Consider the following 27,602-nt stretch of genomic DNA (forward strand, 5'->3'; position numbering starts at 1 on the left):
ATTTCCTGATGTTAGATAGGAAATGCTTTGATTCGGCGGTATATCCGGCAAGCAAAGAGTGGAGGAGTGGCCTAGTGGTTAGGGTGGTGGACTTTGGTCCTGGGGAACTGAGGAACTGAGTTTGATTCCCACTTCAGGCACAGGCAGCTCCTTGTGACTCTGGGCAAGTCACGTAACCCTCCATTGCCCCATGTAAGCAGCATTGAGCCTGCCATGAGTGGGAAAGCGCAGGGTACAAATGTAACAAAAATAAAATAGATACTATTGGAGATTCTACATGGAATGTTGCTACTATTGGAGATTCTACATGGAATGTTGCTATTCCACTAGCAACATTCCATATAGAAGGCTGCGCAGGCTTCTGTTTCTGTGAGTCTGACGTCCTGCACGTATGTGCAGGACGTCAGACTCACAGAAGCAGAAGCCTGCGCGGCCACATTGGTGATCTGCAAGGGCTGACTTCTACATGGAATATGTGCAGGACGTCAGACTCACAGAAGCAGAAGCCTGCGCGGCCACATTGGTGATCTGCAAGGGCCGACTTCTACATGGAATGTTGCTAGTGGAATAGCAACATTCCATGTAGAATCTCAAATAGTAGCAACAGTGGAGGAGTGGCCTAGTGGTTAGGGTGGTGGACTTTGGTCCTGGGGAACTGAGGAACTGAGTTCGATTCCCACTTCAGGCACAGGCAGCTCCTTGTGACTCTGAGCAAGTCACAACCCTCCATTGCCCCATGTAAGCCGCATTGAGCCTGCCATGAGTGGGAAAGTGCAGGGTACAAATGTAACAAAAACTTTAATGGCTCTGGTGGTTCTCCAAGTTGAGGCAGTTTAATTTTTCCGGCGGCGCAACACATTCCTTTCGTTTCTCCATTAAATTTGAGAGCCTTGCAATAAGGACACACTTCAGTCATAGTGCTGATGAGAATATGGCGGCTGAAACTATAATCATCAGCTGGGTTGTACTGGAATGCAAGGCGATTGTAATGGCGTGATTGCTGAGCATGGACTCGTGTTTGACGCTGATCTGCTGTTTGTCGTTGACGTCTTTCAACCACTCTCAGCCTGTCGCGTTCATTGTGTTGAGAACGAAAGAGATGTGAAGCTGCAGAACGCGATCGCCGTGCTCGCAACCGTGCATCCTCAAGTCTGGCTGCACGTCGCTCTGCTGCTTCCTGGGCACGTATTTGAGCCATTCTTTGTCTGTTTCGTTGATGCCCGTTCTTCCTCAGTTTGATTTGCAATTACTCGTCGCACTGCTTCCGCTCCGCGAGTACGACGACCTAAGTTTGATCTTCTGCGAGGCATTATTTGGATGAAGTAAAGCAGATCGATTGCACTGAAAAAGAAGAAAGAAAGTTATAACAAAAAGTAACAAAATATTTCAATTGAAACGCAGATCAATCGACACAGCTGAATTGCACCGCTCATTGCACTGAAAAATAAGAATAACCTTTTACCTGTCACAGGTGTGACATCTATATAATAGTAGGTATATAAAAACACACGCGTATTCAAATGCAACATTGTGTCCAAATTTCAAAGTATACATACATGGTAGAAAAGATTCCTGAGTAATAAATTGGATTATAACCTACGTTAGGTCATCGACTATAGAGAGACCCTAGTTGACATAAGGTTTTCGGTGGTAGTGCTTGTCATGTGATAAGATTTCGGTTTTTTGTAGATCGTGTATAGTGTTATTATTTAGTATTTAAGATGGATGTTTATGGTATGCCTTCTTGAAAAGATCTGTTTTCATTAGCCTTCGGAAGATGGTTAGGTCTTACGTTGTTTTTATGGCCTTCGGTAGTGCGTTCCATAGCTGTGTGCAGATGTATGAGAAGCTGGTCGCATATGTGGATTTATATTGTAGCCCTTTACAGTTAGTAACATAACATAACATAGTAACATAGTAGATGATGGCAGAAAAAGACCTGCACGGTCCATCCAGTCTGCCCAACAAGACAAACCCATATGTGCTACTTTTTGTGTATACCTTACCTTGATTTGTATCTGTCATTTTCAGGGCACAGACCATATAAGTCTGCCCAGCACTATCCATGCCTCCCAACCACTGGCTCTGGCACAGACCGTATAAGTCTGCCCAGCAATATCCTCGCCTCCCAACTAGTGTTGTCAATTACCCGGTCCCCAAACCCGCCCAAAAAGTTCACACTCTGCCCCCGCCGTCATCAACCCTGCCCCCGCCGTCATCAGCTCCACCCCCACCGTCATCAACCCCGCCTCCTCCGTCATCAACCCCACCCAAAACGTCATCAAACCCTGCCCAAAACGTCATTAGCCCTGCCCCCACGGCCCGAAAAACCGCACAAAAATGCAGAAAAAACCCCAAAACTAGCCCAAAAAAGTGTTAGGATAGTGGAGATTGAGGAATGTGCGTGATATTTGTAGTATTCTACTCTGCTCTGATCTTTCAGTGGTAGAGTGCCTAGCGGTATGGAAAAATTCAATAAACTGTAACTCTAGCAATACCACAACCCTCCTCCATTAGACATAGGTCTCATTCTTCCCGCCACATTAAAATCATGTTTTGATTTCCCAGATTAAAATTAGGTTCAAAAAAGATCTTTTTCATAAGTACATAAGTGTTGCCACACTGGGAAAGACCAAAGGTCCATCAAGCCCAGCATCCTGTTTCCAACAGTGGCCAATCCAGGTCACAAGTACCTGGCAAGATCCCAAGATAAAGATCCCAAGATCCCAGATAGAGGGTGAATCTATTTTCATTTTGATATTTTCCCCTCGGAATGGTTAATTACTCTGCTTTTAGTGTCGAAACTTATCAGTCACTTCATTGTTCCCTCATTCAGTTTTATGAGATTGATTTCTAGATATTCATCAGTGGCTCTAGGTTTCATTATTCGGAATAATTTTGAACCTACTGCAGACTTTGTCACTATACTGTTTCATTCTTTTCCCACATATTAATGTATCAACCTGTACAATTTCCTGCATAGTTCCAGGTGGGACCCCATTATTTACCTTCTACCCCTATGAAAACTGATTAACACTCCCCACCCCATACACACATTCTGCCCTCCGTTCAGCTCCCAGACCCCTGGATCTCTATCCCTGGGAAAGAAAAGGGAAGCACTAGGAGACAGAAAGGAGGATACAAAGCTCTGGTGTCTTCAAATTACACAAAGTAAGTCCCTGACAGTCCCTTATTTTCAAACTCACTACAAGTTACAGTGTGAAACAGGAACTGAATTCTTGCTCTCATTTCCTGTAAGAATCATGGCTGCTACAACCCCAGCTGAGAGTTTGCGAGATGAAGCTTCTTGTTCTATCTGTCTGGATTATTTTACAGATCCGGTGATGACAGACTGTGGACACAACTTCTGCCGCTCCTGTATCACTCAGAGCTGGGAGGGGAGAGACACAGACTTCCTCTGTCCCCAGTGCAGAAAAAGATCCAGGCAGAGGAATCTCAGACCAAACAGGCAGCTGGGAAATATTACGGAAATAGCAAAAAAGCTTAGCGAGATTTCAGTGAGACTCAAAGAGGAGAATTTGTGTGAGAAGCATGAAGAGAAACTGAAGCTGTTTTGTCAAGAGGATCAGAGAGCAATCTGTGTGGAAATCACTGCAGAAACCCAGGCCAAGGTATCGGCCTGCTTGTCCGACACTGCTGCTTGGATGTCCAACCGCCACCTGAAACTGAACATGGCCAAGACCGAACTTATTGTCTTCCCACCCAAACCCACTTCTCCTCTCCCTTCACTCTCTATCTCAGTTGATAACCAGTGCTTTTTTTGTGCCGGTACGCAACGGTACGGCATACCGGCACCTTTTTTTTTTTTTTTGCTCCCCCCGCCCCGTGACGGACGCAGTGCCAGCCCCCATTTCCGGCCACTGCTGCTTCTCCTGTTGAGCAGCAGCGGCCGCTACACAAAGAAAAAGATTAAAAAAAAACTTCAAACCTGGCTGAAACGCGGCACCCCGGCACTGTAGACAGCCATTAGGCATTGGCTGTTGCCCCGCAGCCGCTCCGCCTCTTGCCTCTACGTCACTGCGCTCCTCCGGGGTCTTCCTCCAGGGGCAGTGACGTACAGGCAAGAGGAGGAGTGGCTGCGGGGCAACAGCCAATGCCTAATGGCTGTCTACAGTGCCGGGGTGCTGCGTTTCAGCCAGGTTTCATTTTTTCTTTGTGTAGCGGCCGCTGCTGCTCAACAGAAGCAGCAGCGGCCGGAAATAGGGGCTGGTGCCGCGTGCGTCGCGACTTCGCGCCGTTCGCGGGAAACTTGGCAGGGAGAGGGAAACCAACAGAGGGAAGGATTGGGGAGAGAGAGAAAGAGGGAAAACAACAGAGGAAGGATTGGGGGGAGAGAGAAAGAGGGAAAACAACAGAGGAAGGATTGGGGGGAGAGAGAGAACGAGGGAAACCAACAGAGGAAGGATTGGGGAGAGAGAGAAAGAGGGAAACCAACAGAGGAAAGGATTGGGGAGAGAGAAAGAGGGAAAACAACAGAGGGAAGGATTGGGGAGAGACAGAAAGAGGGAAACCAACAGAGGGAAGGATTGGGGAGAAAGAGAAAGAGGGAAACAACAGAGGGAAGGATTGGGGAGAGAGAGGGAAAACAGATGGAAGGATGGGGAGAGAGGGAAAAACAGATGGAAGGATGGGGAGAGAGAGGGAAAAACAGATGGAAGGATTGGGTAGAGAGAAAGAGGGAAAACAACAGAGGGAAGGATTGGGGAGAGGGGAAAAACAGATGGAAGGATGGGGAGAGAGAGGGAAAAACAGATGGAAGGATTGGGGAGAGAGAAAGAGGGAAAACAACAGAGGGAAGGATTGGGGAGAGAGAGAAAGAGGGAAAACAACAGAGGAAGGATTGGGGGGAGAGAAAGAGGGAAAACAACAGAGGGAAGGATTGGGGAGAGAGAGAAAGAGGGAAACCAACAGAGGAAAGGATTGGGGAGAGAGAAAGAGGGAAAACAACAGAGGGAAGGATTGGGGAGAGAGAGAAAGAGGGAAAACAACAGAGGGAAGCATTGGGGAGCGAGAGAAAGAGGGAAAACAACAGAGGGAAGGATTGGGGAGAGAGAGAGAGGGAAAACAACAGAGGAAGGATTGGGGAGAGAGAGAAAGAGGGAAACCAACAGAGGAAGGATTGGGGGGAGAGAGAGAAAGAGGGAAACCAACAGAGGAAGGATTGGGGAGAGAGAGAAAGAGGGAAACCAACAGAGGAAAGGATTGGGGAGAGAGAGAAAGAGGGAAACCAACAGAGGAAAGGATTGGGAGAGAGAGAAAGAGGGAAAACAACAGAGGGAAGGATTGGGGAGAGAGAGGGAAAACAACAGAGGGAAGGATGGGGAGAGAGGGAAAAACAGATGGAAGGATGGGGAGAGAGAGGGAAAAACAGATGGAAGGATTGGGGAGAGAGAAAGAGGGAAAACAACAGAGGAAGGATTGGGGAGAGAGAGAAAGGGAAAACAACAGAGGGAAGGATTGGGGAGAGGGGAAAAACAGATGGAAGGATGGGGAGAGAGAGGGAAAAACACAGATGGAAGGATTGGGGAGAGAGGGAAAAACAGATGGAAGATGGGGAAAGAGAGAGGGAAAACAGATGGAAGGATGGGGAGAGAGAGGGGGAAAAACAGATGGAAGGATGGGGAGAGAGAGAGAGGGAAAAACAGATGGAAGGATGGGGAGAGAGAGAGGGAAAACGGAAGGATAGGGAGAGAAAGAGGGAAGACGCTGGATGGAAGAATGCAGAAAGAAATAGGGGAGACACTGGAAGGATGGGGAGAGAAAGCAGAGCTGCTGGATGGAAAAGGGGAATAGAGAAAGACTGGAGAATAAGAGGAAGAGGCATGGGGAGAACAAGGGTGAGGAAAAGATGAAAAGCCACGGGTAGATGAAGGAAATTAAAGAATGGATAGTAAGAATGAATTAAATCTGGACAGAGAAAGAGCCTGAAAAATATTGAAGAAAGCAAAGAAAAAGGAGACAAAAAATGACAAATGGCACAGAAGAGTTAAGCGAAAACAAAGGAAAGGAGAATCACAGTCTGGGACCAATATGGAAAGAAAAACAGTCACCAGACAACAAAGGTAGAAAAAAATCATTTTATTTTCATTTTAGTGTTTGTAATATGTCCAATTTGAGAATTTACATTGGCTGTCTTATTTTGCACTGGGTATACTACTACTACTACTTAGCAAATCACGTTATTTTTTTCTCCTATAGTACTGTAATATTTTCAATGACGTCTGTTTATATGCGCCATGGCTGGTATAGGGGGTGTGGTTAATGTGGGTGTGGCTGTCATAGGGGTGGAGCCATATGTGGTGACCCCGCCCATAATGAGTACCGGCACCTTTTTTTCTACAAAAAAAGCACTGTTGATAACACCCTGATCGTCCCCATCTCATCTGCCCACAACCTCGGTGTCATCTTTGACTCCTCCCTCTCCTTCTCTGCGCATATCCAGCAGATAGCCAAGACCTGTTGCTTCTTCCTCTATAACATTAGCAAAATTCGCCCCTTCCTCTCCGAGCACACCGCCCGAACTCTCATCCACTCTCTCATTACCTCTCACCTTGACTACTGCAACCTACTCCTCACCGGCCTCCCACTTAGCCATCTAACCCCCCTTCAATCCATTCAGAACTCTGCCGCAGGTCTTATCTTCCGCCTTAACCGATATACTCATATCACCACTCTCCTCAAGTCACTTCACTGGCTTCCGATCAGATACCGCATACAGTTCAAGCTTCTCCTATTAACCTACAAATGCACTCGATCTGCAGCCCCTCCTTACCTCTCTACCCTCATCTCCCCTTACGTTCCTACCCGCAGTGGCGTACCTAGGGTAGTTGACACCCGGGGCCGGTCATTTTTTAACCCCCCCCCCCCAAATCCAGTACTAGGCATACCGAGAATACAAAACACTCAGGACCTATAGCGCAATTCTACCATACCATAAGCAGTCATTTATACAAGTCACACAAGCATCTTAAACGCTACAGTGAGCACTAGAACATCAATTCACCTATTGTAAAACGAAAACAGACAGATTAGTACAGATCGTCGATCCTGCACAGTCAATGCCAACCGAAAGCCATGTCTTTTTCACAAACACAGATACACCCTAATCCACTATAGAATAAGTAATCATAAACTTTCTATTTAGACAAAAATTAAACTGAACCCCCAAGATGCCAGACTCTGCATACAATGCAACACTACAGAAACAGAAAATGTCCCCTGGTACTGTGCAAAATATAAAGACAGCAGATGTAAATTTGAAAAAACTAACAAATACCAATCACCACTTTACAAATTAACAAATAGAAATAAAACAAATACAGAAAATAAAATAATACCATTTTATTGGACTAATACATTTAGCTTTCAGAGGCCAAAACCTCCGTCCTCAGGTCAGTACAGTATAGTGCTGTTACAGTATCTTATCCTGACCTGAGGAAGGAGGTTTTGTTCTCTGAAAGTTACAGTAAGTCAAAATGCATTAAAATTAGTCCAATAAAAAGATTACCTTACTTACATGTTCTATTTTTAAACAACACAGCTACAATACTATATCCTAAAGCAAAATAATAAAAATATATATTTACAGTTTGTTGTCTCTGGTTTCTGCTTTCCTCATCTTCTTTTCACTGTCTTCCTTCCATCCAGGATCTGTCTTCGCTCTCTCTCTGCCATCCAGTGTCTGCCCTCTCTAATGTCCCTTCCATCCACTGTCTGCCCTCTCTCTCCCTTCCATCCACCATTTGCCCTGGTCTGCCCTCTTTCTCTCTCCCCCTTCCACCCACCATCTGACCTTTCTCTCTGCCCCTTCAATCCGTCTGCCCTCCCTCTCCCATCCATCCAGGGTCTGCCCTCCCTCATGCTCCCCACTTCCTTCCAGGGTCTGTTGTCCCCTCTCTCTCTGCCCCCCCCCTTTTCAGCCCCCAGTTCCACCTGCCCCTAGTTCCAGCCCCAGCCCACATCTCCCACCGGCCCCCCTTTTCAGCCCCACTATCCCACCAGTCCCCAGCCCTTTTCTCCCATCAGTCCTGAGCTTCAGCCCCCAGCCACTTCTCCCTGTCCCCTTTTCAGCCCCTAGTTTCAACCCCAGCCCTTTTCTCTCACCAGTCCTGAGCTTCAGCCCCAGCCAGTTCTCCCTGTCCTCTTTAAAGCCCCCAGTTTCAGCCCCTGCCCCGTTTCAGCCCACAGTTCTAGCACTAGCCCCCTTATCCCAAATACCCTCCTTTTCAGCCCCCAGTTCCAGCCCCCTTCATCCACCACATGCTTTGCAACCCCCCTTTTCAGCCCCAGACCCATTCTCCCACCTGCCCCAGGCATGGACCCATTCTCCCTCCTGCCCCCTTGTCGGACCCCAGTTCCAGCTTCAGACCCCTCCCCTCTGAGCACCCCCACCCCTCCCCAATCCCCTTCTTCCCTGTGAGCACCCCTCTCAGCTCCCCCACCCCTCCCCAGTTCCCTTCTCCCCTCTGAGAACCCCTCTCAGCTCCCCCACCCCTCCCCAGTTCCCTTGTCCCCTCTGCGAACCCCTCTGAGCTCCCCCACCCCTCCCCAGTTCCCTTCTCCCTTCTGTGAACCCCTCTGAGCTCCCCCCACCCCTCCCCAGTTCCCGTCTCCCTTCTGCGAACCCCTCTGAGTTCCCCCCACCCCTCCCCAATTCCCTTCTGCAAACTCCTCTGAGCTCCCCCACCCTTCCCCAGTTCCCTTCAACCCTCTGCGAACCCCTCTGAGCTCCCCCACCCCTCCCCAGTTCCCTTCAACCCTCTGTGAACCCCTCTGAGCTCCCCACCCCTCCCCAGTTCCCTTCTCCCTTCTGCGAACCCCTCTGAGTTCCCCCCACCCCTCCCCAATTCCCTTCTGCGAACTCCTCTGAGCTCCCCCACCCCTCCCCAGTTCCCTTCAACCCTCTGCGAACCCCTCTGAGCTCCCTCACCCCTCCCCAATTCCCTTCTCCCCTCTGAGCTCCCCCACCTCCTTCTCCCATCTGAGCCCCCCCCTCCGTGGAGAGCGACAGAGCCCTCTTCTCCTGCCACCATCCTGCGTTTTTTTTTTTTAAATCCATGCAGCGACGCAGGCAGCGCCTCGTGTCTGCCCTGCTGTGTGCTGTCAAAAAAGAAAATCGCTTCGCCGGCGTCGGGCCTTCTCTCGCTATGTCCCGCCCTCGAGGAAATAGGAAGTTACCTCAAAAGTGGGCGGGACATAGCGAGAGAAGGCCCGACGCCGGCGAAGCGATTTTCTTTTTTGACAGCACACAGCAGGGCAGACACGAGGCGCTGCCTGCGTTGCTCGCTGAATGGATTTTTTAAAAAAACGCAGGGTGGTGGCAGGAGACAACGAAGCACCCCCCACCCGTCGACACCCGGGGCGGACCGCCCCCACCGCCCCCCCTTGGTACGCCACTGCCTACCCGTAACCTCCGCTCTCAAGACAAATCCCTCCTTTCAGTACCCTTCTCCACCACCACCAACTCTAGGCTTCGCCCTTTCTGCCTCGCCTCACCCCATGCTTGGAACAAACTCCCTGAGCCCATACGCCGGGCCCCCTCCCTGCCCATCTTCAAATCATTGCTCAAAGCCCACCTCTTCAATGTCGCCTTCGGCACCTAATCACTACACCTCTTCTCAGGAAATCTCAACTACCCCAACTTGACATTTCGTCCTTTAGATTGTAAGCTCTTCTGAGCAGGGAGCGTCCTTATTCGTTAATTTGTACAGCGCTGCGTAACCCTAGTAGCGCTCTAGAAATGTTAAGTAGTAGTGTGTGACAAATCCCAGGATCACAGATCTCACACTGTGATCCCTATAGAGGAGGCTGCACAGGAATACAAGGTCTGTATCAGTAGCTTTATTATCACACAGTGATTCCCATAGTGGAGGAGAAGCTTAGTGGTTATTGCAGCTGACTTTACTTCTGGGTTTGATTCCTAACCCTCTGTTGCCCCAGGTCTAATCTTGTGTGTAAGTTTAGCTAGCCTTCTGCAGAGATCAGTATCCGTATTGGGTCTAGTTTCAGTAAAGAGCAGGGCAGCTGGAGGAGGACAGTAGCTCTGAGTCAGGGTCTTTCTTTGATCTATCTCCCAGCAGTTAATGCTTCACACCTTCTTAGCCCAGAGAATCCAGCTTCTAGGGTTTGTCTGGAGACAGAGGGGAGGCAGGGGGGAGGGGAGAGGGACTTCAAGGCCCTTTCAGGTAATTGTTAGCGGGGAGGGGGCTTGTTACATTTGCTTCCTGGCCAGTTGGCTCAGAGGGAGAGGTGCTTGGGAGACAATGGTGGGGTATTTAGCTTAATTGCTCTTTGGAATGTGTTAGGCAGAGGATTCTAGTGCTTGAATATTGGTTTTAGATTTCACTGGAGTTTTCACAGTCATGTATAGTCAGCAGTCTTGCTTCTCTAGCTGAATGCTCACTTGTGTGAAGACCACTCTATATGTCAGGCTGATTCACTCACAGGCAGATGATCAAACTCACTACAAGTTACAGTGTGAAACAGGAACTGAATTCTTGCTCTCATTTCCTGTAAGAATCATGGCTGCTGCAAACCCTGCTGAGAGTCTGCAAGATGAAGCTTCTTGTTCTATCTGTCTGGATTATTTTACAGATCCGGTGATGACAGACTGTGGACACAACTTCTGTCGCTCCTGTATCACTCAGAGCTGGGAGGGGAGAGACACAAACTTTCCCTGTCCCCAGTGCAGAAAAAGATCCAGGCAGAGGAATCTCAGATCTAACAGGCAGCTGGGAAATATTACGGAAATGGAGAAAAAGCTCAGTCAGACTTCAGTGAGACCCAAAGAGGAGAATCTGTGTGAGGAACATGAAGAGAAACTGAAGCTGTTTTGTGAAGAGGATCAGAAACTTATCTGCATTATTTGTAGAGAGTCCCAGGATCACAGATCTCACACCGTGATCCCTATAGAGGAGGCTGCACAAGAATACAAGGTGTGTGTATTTAATGAAATTACTGAAAATGTACATTTTAAATCTCATAAAACTAGGAGTTGAATTAGTAGAATTTGAAACATGAGCAGTAAGATCAATCATCAAAACTTGAACCCTGGCTGCTGTCTATGAGGCAGATGCACTAAACGTTTTTCATCGTTAAATGAGCCCTCGGGGAAGAATTTCCGATCCTTTCCATGCACTTAAGCCTATTTTCCGACGACAGTAGCAGCTAACGAAAACGGAATGGAGATGAGCAATTAGTGTGAAAACCCCATTGAAACGACATGCACTAACCTTTTCCGATTGCCTTTACGCAGGAAAAAGGCAGGAAAACTAACGAGAGGTCTGGACCTCTCGTTAGGACAGCTCCGTGGCAGGAAAAAGTGTTAAGTGAAAAAATAAACAAACTTTGAGCCAATCCCAGCGCATTAGCAGAGCTAAAAGCGCTGTGATTGGTCCAAAGGACCTCAGAAAACACATAAAAAAATAAAACTAAAAAAAGGATCGGGAGGGGGCAAGGGCGCTCATCAGGAGCGTCCTGTACGGACGGCCTTGCCCCCCCCCCCGCCGCTGCTCCCCACTTTCCGCCGCTCCCCCCACCCCGAAAAAGCAAAATTGTAGCAGCCCCTGCCCCCCTCCCTTCCTCACTACTCTCAGCTCCGCCTCCCGACATCCTCCGTCTGTGCCCCGCCCCCTTGGGGGTCGTCGCCCGCCATTCCCCTTCTCCATCGGGCCCCCCTCCCTCTTACCGGGCCCGTGCAGCGCCTCTCTCCTCTGTCCGAAGGCGCTGCACGGGCAAGAAGAACGCTGAATCAGCTGATGCCTGCCTTCGATAGAGCGTCTTTCTCCTCCTGGGCCCGCCCCTTTCTGACGTCGGTAACCGTAGGAGGAGAAAGACGCTCTATCGAAGGCAGGCATCAGCTGATTCAGCGTTCTTCTTGCCCGTGCAGCGCCTTCGGACAGAGGAGAGAGGCGCTGCACGGGCCCGGTAAGAGGGAGGGGGGCCCGATGGAGAAGGGGAATGGCGGCGACGACCCCCAAAGGGGGCGGGGCACAGACGGAGGATGTCGGGAGGCGGAGCTGAGAGTAGTGAGGAAGGGAGGGGGGCAGGGGCTGCTACAATTTTGCTTTTTCGGGGTGGGGGGAGCGGCGGAAAGTGGGGAGCAGCGGCGGGGGGGGGGGCAAGGCCGTCCGTACAGGACGCTCCTGATGAGCGCCCTTGCCCCCTCCCGATCCTTTTTTTAGTTTTATTTTTTTATGTGTCAATTCAATTTGCCATGTGCTTGTGATTTGACTGTTTGTGGCATGCGCAGAGCAGCTAACATAACGCTTGGCTGCTCTGCGCATGATTTGGGGGCCGATTAACGATGTGTATTGTGATTCTTTGATACATTGTACGTTTCAATACCGATTCCAGCATGTGTGACTTTTTTTTTTGGTGCATTTTTCGTTATTTTAAAATCGTTAGGGACTTTAACGATTTAGATTTTTTTACGTTTGGTTGCTGCATCTGCCTCTATGTAAGCATCTTCCATATACTTTCAGGGGTCAATACTCAGCCTCCGTACTGTACCCAAGAACCTAAACAGGTAAAATTAGGGCACCTTGTGCAGTTTACCTGGTTGGGGGGGGGGGAAGGGAAATAGGACGATATACTGCCTTTCTGTGCCTTTTACAACTCCAGTTCCACCCTTAACTCTGCTCCTGGATCAGCCGTCCACATGCAGGCACGATATTTTATTAAAGGTAGAGTGCGGGAGTTGGATGGAGGAGGGTAGGCACTGGGTCGGGGGGGGGGGGGGGTGTCGATACGCCGAGGTGGGGATGACATCGTGGTGCACCCAGGGGGGGGGGGAGCTGGCAGGGAGCACCCCCCCTGAGCTGACACCCGGGGCGGACCGCCCCTCCTGCCCCCCCCTTGCTACGCCACTGCGTGGAGGTCTCTGCCAAACTCCAGGAGCAAAGTAATTAAGTGCTGTTTAATATCGGATCATGGCCAGTTCAGAACCTACCATGCCTGGTTATATCACTTTGAATTTTAACCTCTCAGAATTAAATGATCTAAAGTGGAAGGAACATCTCATATTTACTGTTGAGTCTGAAATTGTGGTTATAAAATAATCACATGCTAATCAATGATGTTTTAATGTTCACAGGAAAAGCTTAAAATGCACCTGAAGCCTGTGAAAAAGGATCTGGAAGATCTTCTGAAGTTTGAATCTACTGAAGGGAAGAAAGCTGAAGAGCTGAAGGTGGGTGTCTGTGTCTCCTCCTGATCCAGTTTCTGCAGGGTTTTTTTTCCCTCTCACTACATCAATCCCCAGAATCACCTGAATAAGAGAATATTCCGTATCATCAAGCAGATCAATCCATAGACTGGTGGGTTGTGTCCAACTACCAGCAGGTGGAGATAGAGAGCAATCCTTTTGCCTCCCTATATGTGGTAATGTGCTGCCGGAAACATAAACATAGTAACATAGTAGATGACGGCAGAAAAAGACCTGCATGGTCCATCCAGTCTGCCCAACAAGATAAACTCATATGTGTATACCTTACCTTGATTTGTACCTGCCTTATTCAGGGCACAGACCGTACAAGTCTGCCCAGCAGTATTTCCCGCCTCCCAACCACCAGTCCCGCCTCCCATCACCGGCTCTGTCACAGACCGTATAAGTCTGCCCAGCACTATCCTTGCCTCCCAACTACCAACCTCTCTTCCCCCACCTGCTCCGCCACCCAATTTTGGCTAAGCTTCTGAGGATCCATTCCTACTGCACAGGATTCCTTTATGCATATCCCATGCATGTTTGAATTCCGTTACCGTTTTCATCTCCACCACCTACCGCGGGAGGGCATTCCAAGCATCCACCACCCTCTCCGTGAAAAAATACTTCCTGACATCTTTTTTGAGTCTGCCCCCCTTCAATCTCATTTCATGTCCTCTCGTTCTACCGCCTTCCCATCTCCGGAAAAGATTTTTTTGCGGATTAATACCTTTCAAGTATTTGAACGTCTGTATCATATCGCCCCTGTTCCTCCTTTCCTCCAGGGTATACATGTTCAGGTCAGCAAACTCCTCAGTATGTTCTCTATCTCAGCAGGTGGTGGTCACACAAAGCAGCAGCTCTGGCTAGGTCTCCAAGCCTAATTGACACCCTACCTTTACTCCTCCTCCTGCTATCCGCGGGAGACATTAATCCTAATCCAGGCCCCCCTCACCTGTCCTCCTCCTATCCACGCAAACGATTCCGTGATGTCTCCAATCTCATTTCTATTCCCCTCATCCCCCCATTGAAGAGGTGGGCTTTAAGCAAAGACTTGAAGATGGGCAGGGAGGGGGCTTGGCATAAGGGCTCAGGAAGGTTGTTCCAAGCATAGGGTGAGGCGAGGCAGAATGGGCGGAGCCTGGAGTTGGCGGTGGTGGAGAAGGGTAATGAGAGGAGGGATTTGTCCTGTGAACGGAGGTTACGGGCGGGAACGTAAGGGGAGATGAGGGTAGAGAGGTAGTGAGGGGCAGCAGACTGAGTGCATTTGTAGGTAAGAAGGAGAAGCTTGAATTGAATGCGGTATCTGATTGGAAGCCAGTGAAGTGACCTGAGGAGAGGGGTGATATGAGTGTATCGGTTCTTGCAGAATATAAGACGTGCAGCAGAGTTCTGAACAGATTGAAGGGGGGCTAGATGGCTAAGTGGGAGGCCGGTGAGGAGTAAGTTGCAGTAGTCAAGGCGAGAGGTAATGAGAGCGTGGACGAGAGTTCGGGTGGTGTGTTCAGAGAGGAAAGGGCGAATTTTGCTGATGTTAAAGAGGAAGAAGCGGACAGGTCTTGGCTATCTGCTGGATATGCGCAGAGAAGGAGAGGGAGGAGTCAAAGATGACTCCAAGGTTGCGGGCAGATGAGACGGGGAGGATGAGGGTGTTATCAACTGAGATAGAAAGTGGAGGAAGAGGAGAAGTGGGTTTTGGTGGAAAGATGATGAGTTCGGTCTTGGACATGTTCAGTTTCAGGTGGCAGTTGGACATCCAGGCAGCAATGTCGGATAAGCAGGCTGATACCTTTGCCTGGGTCTCCGCGGTGATGTCTGGTGTGGAGAGATACAGCTGGGTGTCATCAGCATAGAGATGATACTGGAAACCATGAGATGAGATCAGGGAGCCCAGGGAGGAGGTGTAGATTGAGAAGAGAAGGGGTCCATGGACAGATCCCTGGGGGACACCGACAGATAGCGGGGATGGGGGTGGAGGAAGATCCATGAGAGTGAACTCTGAAGGTGCGGTGGGAGAGATAGGAGGAGAACCAGGAGAGGACAGAGCCCTGGAACCCAAATGAGGACAGTGTGACAAGAAGTAGATCATGATTGACAGTGTCAAAAGCGGCGGATAGATCGAGGAGGATGAGGATGGAGCTACTCACTGGGACTTCAAATTGTTGCAGCTCGGAGCAAGAAGCAGGTAATTTTACCTTTTCTAGCGGGCAGGGGGTTCCCCGAACGGTCTCCTCGTGGCTAATGGCGTCGGAAAGCAAGAGCATGAAACGGCGCTCCCCGGACCACGTGCGCGCGTCTAGCGGGGAAGCGGTGGACTCGAAGGCCGAGACGCCTTTTTCGGGCGCCTTTTCGGAGTCGGGCGAGTTACCCGTTTTTTCCTCCGGTGCGGCGGTTTTTCCCACCTTGTGCGCCCATCCCCTACTGTTGGCCGGCCACGCTCCTCGGTCGGCTTCTTCTTGGGCCACCCTCGAGGTAGGAGACGTTAATAATATGGTCGCCCTTGACTCGAGCGACGGTAGCAATTTGGCAAAATTAAAGCGCCATTCTTCCCACGCGGCTCCTTCACGGAGTGTCGCGATGGACGCCATTTTGGATGAGCAGCGCGCCTCTCCCCTGCTCTCGCGAGCGCAGGTTTGAGAGTGCCTCTAGGGCCGTGGCCAAGGCTTCAGAAGTGCATAGACTGGGGGTTTCTCCCCTGAGTTCGTTTTGCTGCTGCATCAGGCTTTTCTTATGCAAAACGCTGCCCCTGCTCCCCTTTCTGATAAGGGTGATGAGGCTTCTGTGATCAAACGCCCTCGGGTGGATCTCCAGGCCCTAGGGGACTCCGTCTCCTCTGATGTGGATGAGGGCAGCGTATCTGAGTTCTCCCAATGGTCCTTAGGGGGGCTTTTTTCGCTCAGAGGATTTGCCTAACCTGTTAGTGCAGGCCATGAGCATTTTGAAAATTTCCTTTCCGGAGGAAGGCCCTCTCTCAGCCTCAGCTGGCTCTGCCATCATGCTGGGAACTAGCGCCCGCCTAGAACCTTCCACGTTCATGAGGCCATGCAGACTTTAATTTCGGCTCAATGGGATTCCCCTGAAGCGAGCCTTAAAGTGGCCAGGGCTATGTCCCATCTGTACCCGCTGCCTGAGGGTGAACGGGAGGCCTTTTTCTGGCCTACGGTGGACTCTTTAATCACTGCGGTGACTAAGAAGACAGCCCTGCCGGTGGAAGGTAGCACTGCCCTGAAGGACGCCCAGGACAGGAGATTGGAGGCGGCCGTCCTGAGTTTGTAAGCCTCGGTTTGCGGCTCCTATGTGGCCAGGGCGTGCCTGACTGTTTTGCAGCAGGCTTCCCCCTCAGATCCTTCCTTGAGGGCGGATTGGCCGGCCCTAGAGTCGGGCTTGGCCTGCTTGGCAGACTTACTCTATGATGTCTTGAGAGCCTCAGCTAAAGGTATGGCTAAGACTGTCTCTGCCCGGCGGTGGCTATGGCTTAAGCACTGGTCAGCTGACCATGCATCCAAATCTCGCCTCGCCAAGTTGCCTTTTAAAGGCAAGCTGCTCTTTGGGGACGAGCTAGACAAGATCGTGACGGAGCTTGGCACGTCTAAAGGCAAGAAGTTGCCGGAGGTCAGGGCACGGGCCGGCAATGCTCGCCCTAGTTCCTCCAAGGGTCGATTTCAGGAAGCTCGTCGATATCGCCCGGGCAAGTCGACTTCTTCCTCTTCCTTTAAGCGGAATTTCTCCCCCAAGCAGCATTCCTTTCGCAGAGACCGCCGTCCCGGAGGTTCGTCCTCCGGCCCTCCCCCAGGGTCTCGTACCCAATGACGGGGCCCAGGTCCATGGACCAGAGCAGATAGGAGGACGGCTGTCCTTGTTTCTGGGAGAGTGGACCAGGGTAACTTCAGACGCTTGGGTTCTGGAAGTCATCAGAGACGGCTACAAGTTGGAGTTCTGCCGGCCCCTGAGAGACGGGTTCGTGAACTCTCCCTGCAAGTCTCCGGTCAAAGCTGCGGCAGTGCAGCAGACTTTGGGCAACCTGATCCGCCTGGGCGCGGTGGTCCCAGTGCCAGTAGATCAACTTGGCAAGGGATGTTCCTCCATTTACTTTGTGGTGCCAAAGAAAGGAGGTTCTGCTCGCCTTATTCTCGACCTCAAGGGAGTCAATCGGGCCTTGAAAGTTCGGCACTTCCGGATGGAGACTCTCCGCTCCGTGATAGCTGCGGTAAAAGAGGGAGAATTCCTGACATCCTTGGACATCAAGGAAGCCTACTTGCATATTCCCATCTGGCCGCCTCATCAGCGCTTCCTGCGCTTTGCAATACTGGGCCGACACTTCCAGTTCCGAGCCCTCCCGTTCGGGTTGGCTACGGCTCCGCGGACCTTTTCCAAAGTAATGGTCATCGCGGCTTATCTCCGCAAGGAAGGAATACAAGTCCATCCCTACCTGGACTACTGGCTGATCCACGCCCCCTCTTATGCAGAGTGTGGGAGAGCTACAGAAAGGGTTATTGCTCTTCTCAGCTCCCTGGGATGGATTGTCAACTGGGAGAAAAGTCAGCTGCGCCCGACAGTCCCTGGAGTATCTGGGAGTTTGATTTGATAGCGTATGCCTTGTAGCGCTATAGAAATGCTAAATAGTAGTAGTAATAGTAGTAGTAAGTGGGCAGAGTGTTCCTGCCAGACAATCGGAGCGTCAAGCTTCGGGCCCAGGTGACCCAGTTCCTAGCCTCTTTTACTCTTTGGGCTTGGGATTATGTGCAGTTGTTGGGCTCCATGACGGCCACGATGGAAGTAGTGCCCTGGGCCAGGGCCCACATGAGACCACTACAGCACTCTCTCCTGCGGTGATGGATTCCAGTTTCGGAGGATTACGCTGTGCAGTTTCGGAGGATTACGCTGTGCGCCTTCCCTTGGATCCAACAGTGCACTCGGTGCTGAGTTGGTGACTGAGGCCAGACAAGCTGTCTGCAGGAATGCCTCTCACGACCCCGGAGTGGATGGTCGTTACGACGGACGCCTGTTTGACGGGCTGGGGAGCCCACTGCCTGGGAAAGACAGCGCAGGGGATCTGGTCTCCTGCAGAGGCGAAGTGGTCCATCAACCTCCTGGAACTCCGAGCCATTCGGTTGGCACTTCTAGAGTTTCTCCCGGTACTGGTGCTGAGGCCAGTATGGATCCTGTCGGACAATGCCACGGCTGTGGCCTATGCCAATCGCCAGGGAGGTACCAGGAGTGCCCCTCTAGCCAAGGAGGCCATGAAGCTATGCCTGTGGGGGGAAGCGAATCTGTAACAGCTGTCGGCGGCTCACATTGCAGGGGTCATGAATGTCAAGGCGGACTTTCTCAGTCACCATACTTTGGATCCCGGAGAGTGGCAGCTGTCTGCTCGGGCGTTCTTGGACATCACGCAACGCTGGGGCCAGCCGAGCTTGGATCTGATGGCGTCCTCGGCCAATTGCCAAGTGCCGCGCTTTTTCAGCAGAAGACGGGACCCTCGATCGCTGGGAGTCGCTGCTCTCCTCCAGCAGTGACTGGTGCAGGAGCTTCTCAACGTGTTCCCACCATGGCCCATGATGGGCAGAGTTCTAGGCCGGGTGGCAAAGCATCCAGGCCGGGTGATCCTGGTGGGTCCAGATTGGCCCAGACGTCCATGGTATGCGGACTTAATCAGGCTCTCAGTGGACGGCCCTCTGCGGCTGCCAGCGGAGCGGGGCCTCTTGCATCAGGGTCCCGTAGTGATGGAGGATCCCTCCCCCTTTGGTCTTACGGCCTGGCTGTTGAGCGGAAGCGGCTGAGGAAGAAGGGCTTCTCAGACAAGGTCATCGCCACTATGCTGAGAGTGAGGAAGCGCTCTACTTCTACTGCCAGGGTCTGGCGTACCTTTGCATCGTGGTGTGAGGCAGGCTCTCTATCACCCTTCACTGATCCATTATCTTCAGTGTTGGCATTCCTGCAAGAGGGTCTGGAGAAAGGCCTGTCGCTCAGTTCGCTGAAAGTCCAGGTGGCGGCTCTAGCTTGCTTCAGGAGTCGTCTGAAGGGTGCTTCCCTGGCTTCGCAGCCAGATGTGGTGTGCTTTCTCAAAGGAGTTAATCACCTGCGCCCCCCTCTGCACTCGATAGTGCCTACGTGGAATCTCAATCTGGTACTACGGGCCTTGCAGAAGCCGCCCTTTGAGCCCTTGTCGAGGGCATCACTGAAGGACCTGACATTGAAAGCGGTCTTTTGGTGGCTATCACTTCAGCCAGAAGAGTTTCTGAGCTCCAGGCACTCTCGTGTCGAGAGCTGTTCCTGCGGTTCACTGAGGCAGGAATGTCGATTCGTCCAGTGCCTTCCTTCTTGCCCAAGATTGTTTCTCGCTTCCATGTGAATCATCAGCTTTGTCTACCCTCATTTCATAAGGAGGATTACCCAGAAGAGTACTCTGCTCTTAAATGTCTGGATGTTAGACGAGTCATCATCAGATACTTGGAAGTGACCAATGTTTTCCGGAAATCGGATCACCTGTTTGTGCTGTTCGCAGGCCCTCGTAAGGGTCTGCAGGCATCTAAGCCTACTGTGGCACGTTGGGTCAAGGAGACGATTGCGGCAGCTTATGTGGCTGCAGGGAAGATTCCGCCTATTCAGCTGAAGGCGCACTCTACTAGAGCTCAGGTGGCCTCGATGGCAGAATCCAGATCCGTCTCCTTGGAAGAGATTTGTAGAGCGGCTACTTGGTCGTCTGCTCATACCTTTTCAAGACATTACCGCTTGGATGTGGCTGTTCGGGCCGAGGCCCAGTTTGGAGCATCAGTGTTGCGTTCAGGGATTTCCATGTCCCGCCCTGGGTGAGTACTGCTTCGGTTCATCCCACCAGTCTATGGATTGATCTGCTTGATAATATGGAAGGTAAAATTATGTATCATACCTGATCATTTTCTTTCCATTAATCATAGCAGATCAATCCATAGCCCCTCCCAGACATCTGTATTGTTTTTTTGTTCTGGTTATATTTCAGGTTCCAGTTGAGTCTTCAGTTCCTGTTTAGAAGGACTTCGTGTTCAAGTTCTTCACATTGGATTTTTCCTTGAGTTGGAACGATTTTGTGTTACAGTGAGCTGCTGCATTCCTCTCCCCCCGTTTCGATGGTGGCTGGATTGATTACTAAATTCTGCCGGCGCTCCCTCCCACTTCGTGCGGCAGTAGGGTAGCTTTGTATCCCTCCCGCTTCGGCAGTGTTAGGGTAAGCCAGCTCCTCCCGCGGTTGCAGTAGCAGGATAAGCCAGTCCCTCCCCGAGTCGGCAGGCGTGGTTTCCCCTCCCCCGTTTCGGCGGTGGTCAGCTGGGTTGATTCCCCTCCCCTGCTTTGGCGGTGGTGAGCTGGGCAGAGTGGATCTGGATGGGAGGGGAGAGCAGGGCCCAGGCAGGGAGAGCGGAGAAATTGCTGTACAGGGAGGGGAGGGAGGAGAATTGCTTGAGATGGATGAATGGATGGAGGTGGGCAGGGGACAGAGGAGCATCGATGGACATGGATGGGAGGGCAGGGCCTAGGGAGAGAGGAGAAATTACTTGATATGGATGGATGGAGGTGGGCAGGGGATAGAGGAGAATGGATGGACATGGATGGGAGGAAAGGGCCCAGGGAGAGAGGAGAAATTGCTTGATATGGATGGATGGAGATGGGCAGGGGACAGAGGAGCATGGATGGACATGGATGGGAGGGCAGGGCCCAGGGAGAGAGGAGAAACTGCTTGATATGGATGGATGGAGGTGGGCAGGGGAGAGAGGAGAATTGCTGGATCTGGATGGAAGGGGACAGGGGAGAGAGGAGGCTTTTACTTATGGATATAGAGCAAGAAATGAAGAAGAAAGGAGGAAAGTAAAGAAATAAATGGAAATGAAGCCCTGGAAACGGAGTTAAGAGGACAGATAGCAGCAGAATCAGATACTGGGCCAGCATGATCAGAAAAACAAAGTCACCAGACAACAAAGGTAGAAAAAAAATCATTTTATTTTCATTTTAGTATTTGGAATATGTCTACTTTGAGAATTTACATCTGCTGTCTTATTTTGCAATGTGTTTCTTTCTGTTTGTCTGGTATTATGCTGCATGCAGGGTCTAACTTCTTAGGATTTAAGGTTAATTTTTGAAGAGGGGCTATATCTCTGTTCTGCATGTGTGACTGCAAGGCCAAGTGTCTGAATGGGGATCTGTTTGTCAGATTCTGAAATTTTACTAACACATTGTTTTTCAGAGTTGGCAAGACTGTCTGTTCTCATATGCTAATTTGGTTTGTGTCATTTAGGGTATAATGGAGCTGTAACAGCTTACAGAAATTATTTATAATGAAAACAAAAAAAAAAAAGTTATTTTTCTTCTATACTGGTGTAATATTTTCAATGATGCCATGGCTGGTAAAAGGGGTGTGACTACTGTAGGGGCGGAGCCATAGTATCCCACCCCTGGATGGGTAGGGGTGCCGACTAATAGGCTGCAGGAGGGCGCCAGAAACCCTAGGAGGCTCTGCACCCGCCGGAAGTTGGAAGTTCCCTTCCCAGCCAGCCCACCTGCCCGGTGCCCGCCCTCTTCTCCCTCATTTCTCCGCCGGTCCGTCCTCGCCTTCCTGCATGCCGCCCAGAATGTTAAAACTCATCTTACTTTGGGGTCCCTGCGGCAGCAGTGAAAGGCGAGCAGGCTCGGCGCTTCAGCCTTCCCTTGTCTCTCAGCTCTGGTCCCGCTCTCATTTTCTGTTTCCGCAAGGGTGTGACCAGAGCTGAGAGAGAAGGGAAGGCTGAAGCACCGAGCCTGCTCGCCTTTCACTGTTGCCGCCGGGACCCCGAGGTAAAATGAGTTTTAAAATTCTGGGTGGCACACAGGAAGGCGAGGACGGACCGGCGGAGGACTGTTGTGGGAGAAGAGGCCAGGCTGGGGTTGGGACTGGCACTCGGAGGAGAGGGGTCCTGGAACTCGGAGGAGGGGGCCTGGAACTTGGAGGAGGGGGAGAGAGGGGGGCAGGGAGGGGGCGGGGGAATTTCACCACGTTAAAAAAAAAATTCAGCACCCCCAATCATTTTGAAAAGTTGGCTCCTATGGTTGACACACAGACACACATGATATACATATAGATAAAAATTCCTTTTTTGGTTTATGGCAAGTATTTAGAGAGTAGCCTAGTGGTTAGTGTAGTGGACTTTGATCCTGAGGAACTGAGTTCAATTCCCACTGCAGCTCCTTGTGACTCTGGGTAAGTCACTTAATCCTCCATTGCCCCAGGTACAAATAAGTACCTGTATATACTATGCAAACCGCTTTGAATGTAACTGCAAAAACCACAGAAAGGCGGTATATCAAGTCCGATTTCCATTTCCCTTTCCCCCTTTCCCTTTCTATCTTGGAGCTATTACGTTTTGAGAGGAGTCAAAAATGGTGACCAGAATTCAAAAATGGAGGCTGCTTGTGGTAAGGGGTAAGAATAGCAAAGGAGGGAGACGTCTCTTCTGCTCACTTAGAAACAATATGGGGACAACAGTGGTACTGGGATGGGTACATTGCACCAGGGGCGTATCTGCGTGGGGCCACAGGGGCCTGGGCCCCCGCAGATTTTGCCCTGGCCCCCCTCCCGCCGCCAACCCTCCCCCACTAATGTTGTTTACCTTTGCTGGCGGGGGACCCCAACCCCCGCCAGCCGCCGAGGTCTTCAAAGTTCTTGTTCGTCGTCCTCCGTGGCCATGCTGTACCCTGTTGATTCGGAGTCTGTCTGACGTCGCACCACGTTGTACGTGAGTACAACTTGGTGCGATGTCAGACAGACTCCGAATCAGCAGCGTACAGCATGGCCACGGAGGAGGATGACGAAAAAGAACTTTGAAGACCTCGGCGGCTGGCGGGGGTTGGGGTCCCCCGCCAGCTGAAGAATTATTTTTAAAAGCAGGCGGAAGCGGACCTCGGCTGGCGGGGGTTGGGGTCCCCGCCAGCAAAGGTAAACAACATCAGCGGGGGAGGGTTGGCGGCGGGAGAGGAGGTGGAGAGAGTCGTTGGTGGCAGGGGGGGGGGCTCTGGCAATGGCGGAGGGGGAGTCGTTGGTGGCAGGGGGGGCTCTGGCAATGGCGGGGGGGGGGGGTCGGTGGTGCCGGGGGGGGGCTAAATGTGCCCCCTCCCTCTGGCCCTGGCCCCCCTACTGCCAGAGTCCAGATACGCCCCTGCATTGCACATGGGGAGAGAGGCAGAGGGAGTTGCTGGGCAGGGGATGATGTAGATTGTGAAAGGGGGATAAGCTTCTGAGTATGGTGAGAGAGGAAGGCTGGGAAAAGAGTGGGTGGTGAGAGGATGAAGGCTATTCTGGAGTCATCACTGTTAAATGAGGAAGTGCTGTACCAGAGCCACCATTTATAAGAGGGTAATGGAGACACTGGAACTCTGGAATATGGGTTTGGGTGGGAGAAGGTACAAGTCTCGATTAATCTAGGGTGCTCAGTATACTTGTACTGGCCCTGCTGACAACAAAAGAGATTTCTTGTTGAATGAAGGATCTGAATCCTGAGCTCTGGGCAACAAAATCACTCTAGTGTTACTGAGAATTATCTCTCCGTGTTTAATCCAGAGAGAGACAGAGAGGAAAAGGCAGATAGTTGGGTCCGAGTTTGAAGAGTTGCACCAGTTTCTGAATAAGGAGAAGCAGATCTTTCTCTCGAGACTGGAGGAGGAAGAGAAGAAGATTCTCCAGAGAATGAGGGAAAATGAGATCCAGCTAGAAGAGCAAAGTTCCTCCCTCATGCAGCTGATCACCGAGATAGAGGAGAAAAGTCAGCAGCCGGCCATCGAGTTACTGAAGGTGAGATTAGCAAATCTATTTCTAAGGAGGTTATAGATCTTCCAGGAGGAATCAGGGAATTCAAGTAGCAGATCAAAATATCTTATAATAATAAGGGCTGATTGTTCAAAGCCCTTATGCAGCCAACAGCTTCACTTACTACATCAAATGCTCAATATTGTTCATTTTTCAATTGTATTTTTTTTTTTTGTTTCAGCTCACTTACCACATCAGAGCTTTTAAAATAATTTCATGGGGCTTAAATGATCAAATCCTCCTGCTCTGAAGAAGGTGTAAATTGCTGTGTATGTTCTACCCAGAAGTCATGTGTTTTTAATGATCTATATTTGACTCACTGAGTGAAATGGTACCAAACGTGGGGTTACAAATGTCCTGGGCACTTCTGGGTTCCTGGCCTTCGGACCCTCACTGTCCTGGTGCTCAGTGCCTCCACCTGAGAAAATAAGAGTTAGCAGCTGGGATGATCCTATTCACTCCCAGCAAACCCCAAAAAACAAGTCTACTGTAAAATGTGGAGAACAAGGCTGGCTGCGAAATTGGCAATCTTAATAGATACGTTATACTCTTTTAAGTTCAACGAGCACTCGGGAGTCAGCAGTTCATGCAAACTCAACTGTTTATTCTTCAGCTCTGCAAAACAGGAACTTCCAACTGTGTGAACTTTTCAACTTTGAATGGAAGTCTTCTAAAACCACAATCCTTCTGGTATTCCCCAGGGGAACTCCTGTACTCTCTTCTCCTGCATTTATTTACAGATGCTCTTCAGCAGGACTATATATACTTTTTACAATGCAATAAGATTCCCAAAGACTTCTCCTCCAGTTGTATAGGTCCAGACCCTATGTAGTCTGACCTCCTTGCAGGGTGACCCTTTGCGTTGGCACCACCATGATCCTTGGATGGGCAATCTCTGTCTCTCATCCCATGCTCCTGGGCTGGATCTCTCCACTGCCCACCCATAGCTCTCCTTCTTCACAGTTGTTGCTTTGCTGAGCCACATTTCTCCTTTATAGCTAGTGGTCTACTTCTCTTAATTGAGATGCTCCTCCAGGTCAGAGGTAGGGGACCATCAGGCAACCAAAGACCCCCCACCCCCTAAAGGGCAAACACTATCTTCTAATCTTCCTCCCCCCCCCCCCCCCCCCCCCCCCGTGACTCTTCATTACAAGGGCATGCTCTCTCTGCATTTTGTTTCAAAACTATTTTCCTTGGGCTGGGCATTCTTCCACCCAGAGACCTCCCAGTCACTCTCTCCAGTGACTCTCTACAGGACTTACTCTCCTAGTAATCTCAAACTAATGAGACTACACTCTCTCCCCAGCCACCAATCCCTTGCCTTCAAATGGTTTCTCTAAGTTTACCTGGAACAACACAAACTCTACATAACATCATATCAATATCGTCAAACCTCATAATGAACATCATCTTCGTACAACCCTTCCTCTATAGACACTTTATACTCATCAGTGGTAGGGGACCATGAGGCAACCAAAGACCCCCCCCCCCTTAAAGGTCAAACACTCCTCTTTATCTACTTCTAATCCCTCCCCACCCCCCATCGCTCTTCAGTACCAAGACATTCTATCTCTGCATTTTATTTCAAAATTTCTCCCCTTGGGCTGGGCTTCCTCTCACCCAGGGACCTCCCAGTCACTCCCCCCAGTGACTCTCTACAGGAACTTACTCTCCTATTCAGGGATGGACCGACCATTTGGTCAACTGGGCAGTGAATGAGGGCCCAGAGGCTCCAGGGGGCCCAGAGGCTCTGCCTGGTTGCATGCCGTCACTGGCAGTCCTACCTCAAAAGGTCCTGGCTGTCTGGTGGTTTCTTCGGGGGCATCCAGGCAGGAAAGAATCACACTCTTTTCTGCCTGCTGCCGCTAGTGTGCCTGGGGCTGGTGCCAGTGTGTTTTAAAAATGGCTGCTGAGATTGCCGAGAAGCTCGAGACTGCCGCGGGAAATCTCAGAAGCCATTTTGAAAACTCACCGGTGCCGGCCCCGGACACACTAGTGACAGAGGGCAGGAAAACCAATAGACCATCAGGACCCTTTAAGGTAGGAAGCACTTGCAGGGGTCATAAGTACATAAGTACATAAATATTGCCACACTGGGACAGACCAAAGGTCCATCAAGCCCATCAACCTGTTTCCAGCAGTGGTCAATCCAGGTCACAAATAGCTGGCAAGATCCTGAAAAAGTTCAATACATTTTATGCTGCTTATCCCAGAAATAAGCAATGGATTTTCCCCAAGTCAATTTAATAATGGTCCGTGGACTTTTCCTTTAGGAAGCCATCCAGACCTTTTTTTAAACCCCACTAAAGCTAACCACCTTTACCACATTCTCTGGCAACGAATTCCAGAGTTTAATTACATGTTGAGTGAAGAAACATTTTCTCCGATTAATATTAAATTTACTACTTTATATCTTCATCACATGCCCCCTAGTCCTAGTATTTTTTTAAAGAGTAAACAAACGATTCACGTCTACCCATTCCACTCCACTCATTATTTTATAGACCTCTATCATATCTATCCTCTGCCGTCTTTTCTCCAAGCTAAAGAGCCCTAGACTCTTCAGCCTTTCCGTATAGGGAAGTCGTCCCATCCCTTTTATCATTTTCGTCGCCCTTCTCTGTACCTTTTCAAATTCCACTCTTTTTTGAGATGCGGTGACCAGAATTGAACACAATATTCGAGGTGCGGTCGCACCATTGAGCGCTACAAAGGCATTATAACATTCTCATTTTTGTTTTCCCTTCCTTTCCAAATAATACCTAACATTCTATTTGCTTTCTTAGCCGCTACAGCAAACTGAGCAGAGGGTTTCAACGTGTCATCAACAATGACGCCTAGATCCTTTTCCTGGTCGGTAACTCCTGATGTGGAACCTTACATCACATAGCTATAGTTTGGGTTCCTCTTTCCCACATGCATCACTTTGCACTTGCTCACATTAAACATCACCTGCCATTTAGACGCTCAGTCTCCCAGTCTTGTAAGGTCCTCTTGTAATTTTTCACAATCCTCTTGAGATTTAATAACTTTGAATAACTTTGTGTCATCAGCAAATTTAATTACCTCACTAGTTACTCCCATCTCTAGATCATTTATAAATATGTTAAAAAGCAGCGGTCTCAGCACAGACCCCTGGGGAACCCCACTAACTACCCTTCTCCGTTGAGAATACTGACCAGTTAACCCTACTCTCTGTTTTCTATCTTTTAACCAGTTTTTAATTCACAATAGAACACTACCTCCGATCCCATGACTTCCCAATTTGTTCTGGAATCTTTCATGAGGTACTTTATCAAATGCCTTTTGAAAATGCAGATACACAATATCAACTGGCTCCCCTTTATCCACATGTTTGTTCACCCCTTCAAAGAAATGTAATAGATTGGTGAGGCAAGATTTCCCTTCACTAAATCCATGTTGACTTTGAGGGGCATAATTGAACAAAAACGTCTATCTCCATGGGCGTTTATCTCCAAGAACGGGTCCGTGAAGGGGCGGACCGAACCGTATTGTCGAAAAAAATAGACGTCCATGTTTTATTCAACAATGTGTGAGCTGGGCGTTTTTGTT

At 50.1% G+C, this 27,602-nt stretch overlaps 2 protein-coding genes across 2 annotated transcripts in view; both read left to right on the plus strand.

Moving 5' to 3' along the window:
* Positions 1-27,602, plus strand: part of LOC115468254 (E3 ubiquitin-protein ligase TRIM39-like) — an 872,633-nt gene that overhangs the window by 138,913 nt on the left and 706,118 nt on the right. The window lies entirely within an intron of this gene.
* LOC115468181 overlaps positions 3,264-27,602 on the plus strand; it is an 85,190-nt gene continuing 60,851 nt past the window's right edge. The window contains exons 1-4 of the mRNA XM_030199719.1: positions 3,264-3,626; positions 10,467-10,955; positions 13,115-13,210; positions 23,784-24,014. Of these exons, the coding sequence (XP_030055579.1) occupies positions 3,264-3,626; positions 10,467-10,955; positions 13,115-13,210; positions 23,784-24,014 (1,179 nt within the window). The remainder of the gene's footprint in view (positions 3,627-10,466; positions 10,956-13,114; positions 13,211-23,783; positions 24,015-27,602) is intronic.

Source organism: Microcaecilia unicolor, chromosome 4 (assembly GCF_901765095.1).
Source record: "Microcaecilia unicolor chromosome 4, aMicUni1.1, whole genome shotgun sequence".
Classification (NCBI taxonomy): domain Eukaryota; kingdom Metazoa; phylum Chordata; class Amphibia; order Gymnophiona; family Siphonopidae; genus Microcaecilia; species Microcaecilia unicolor.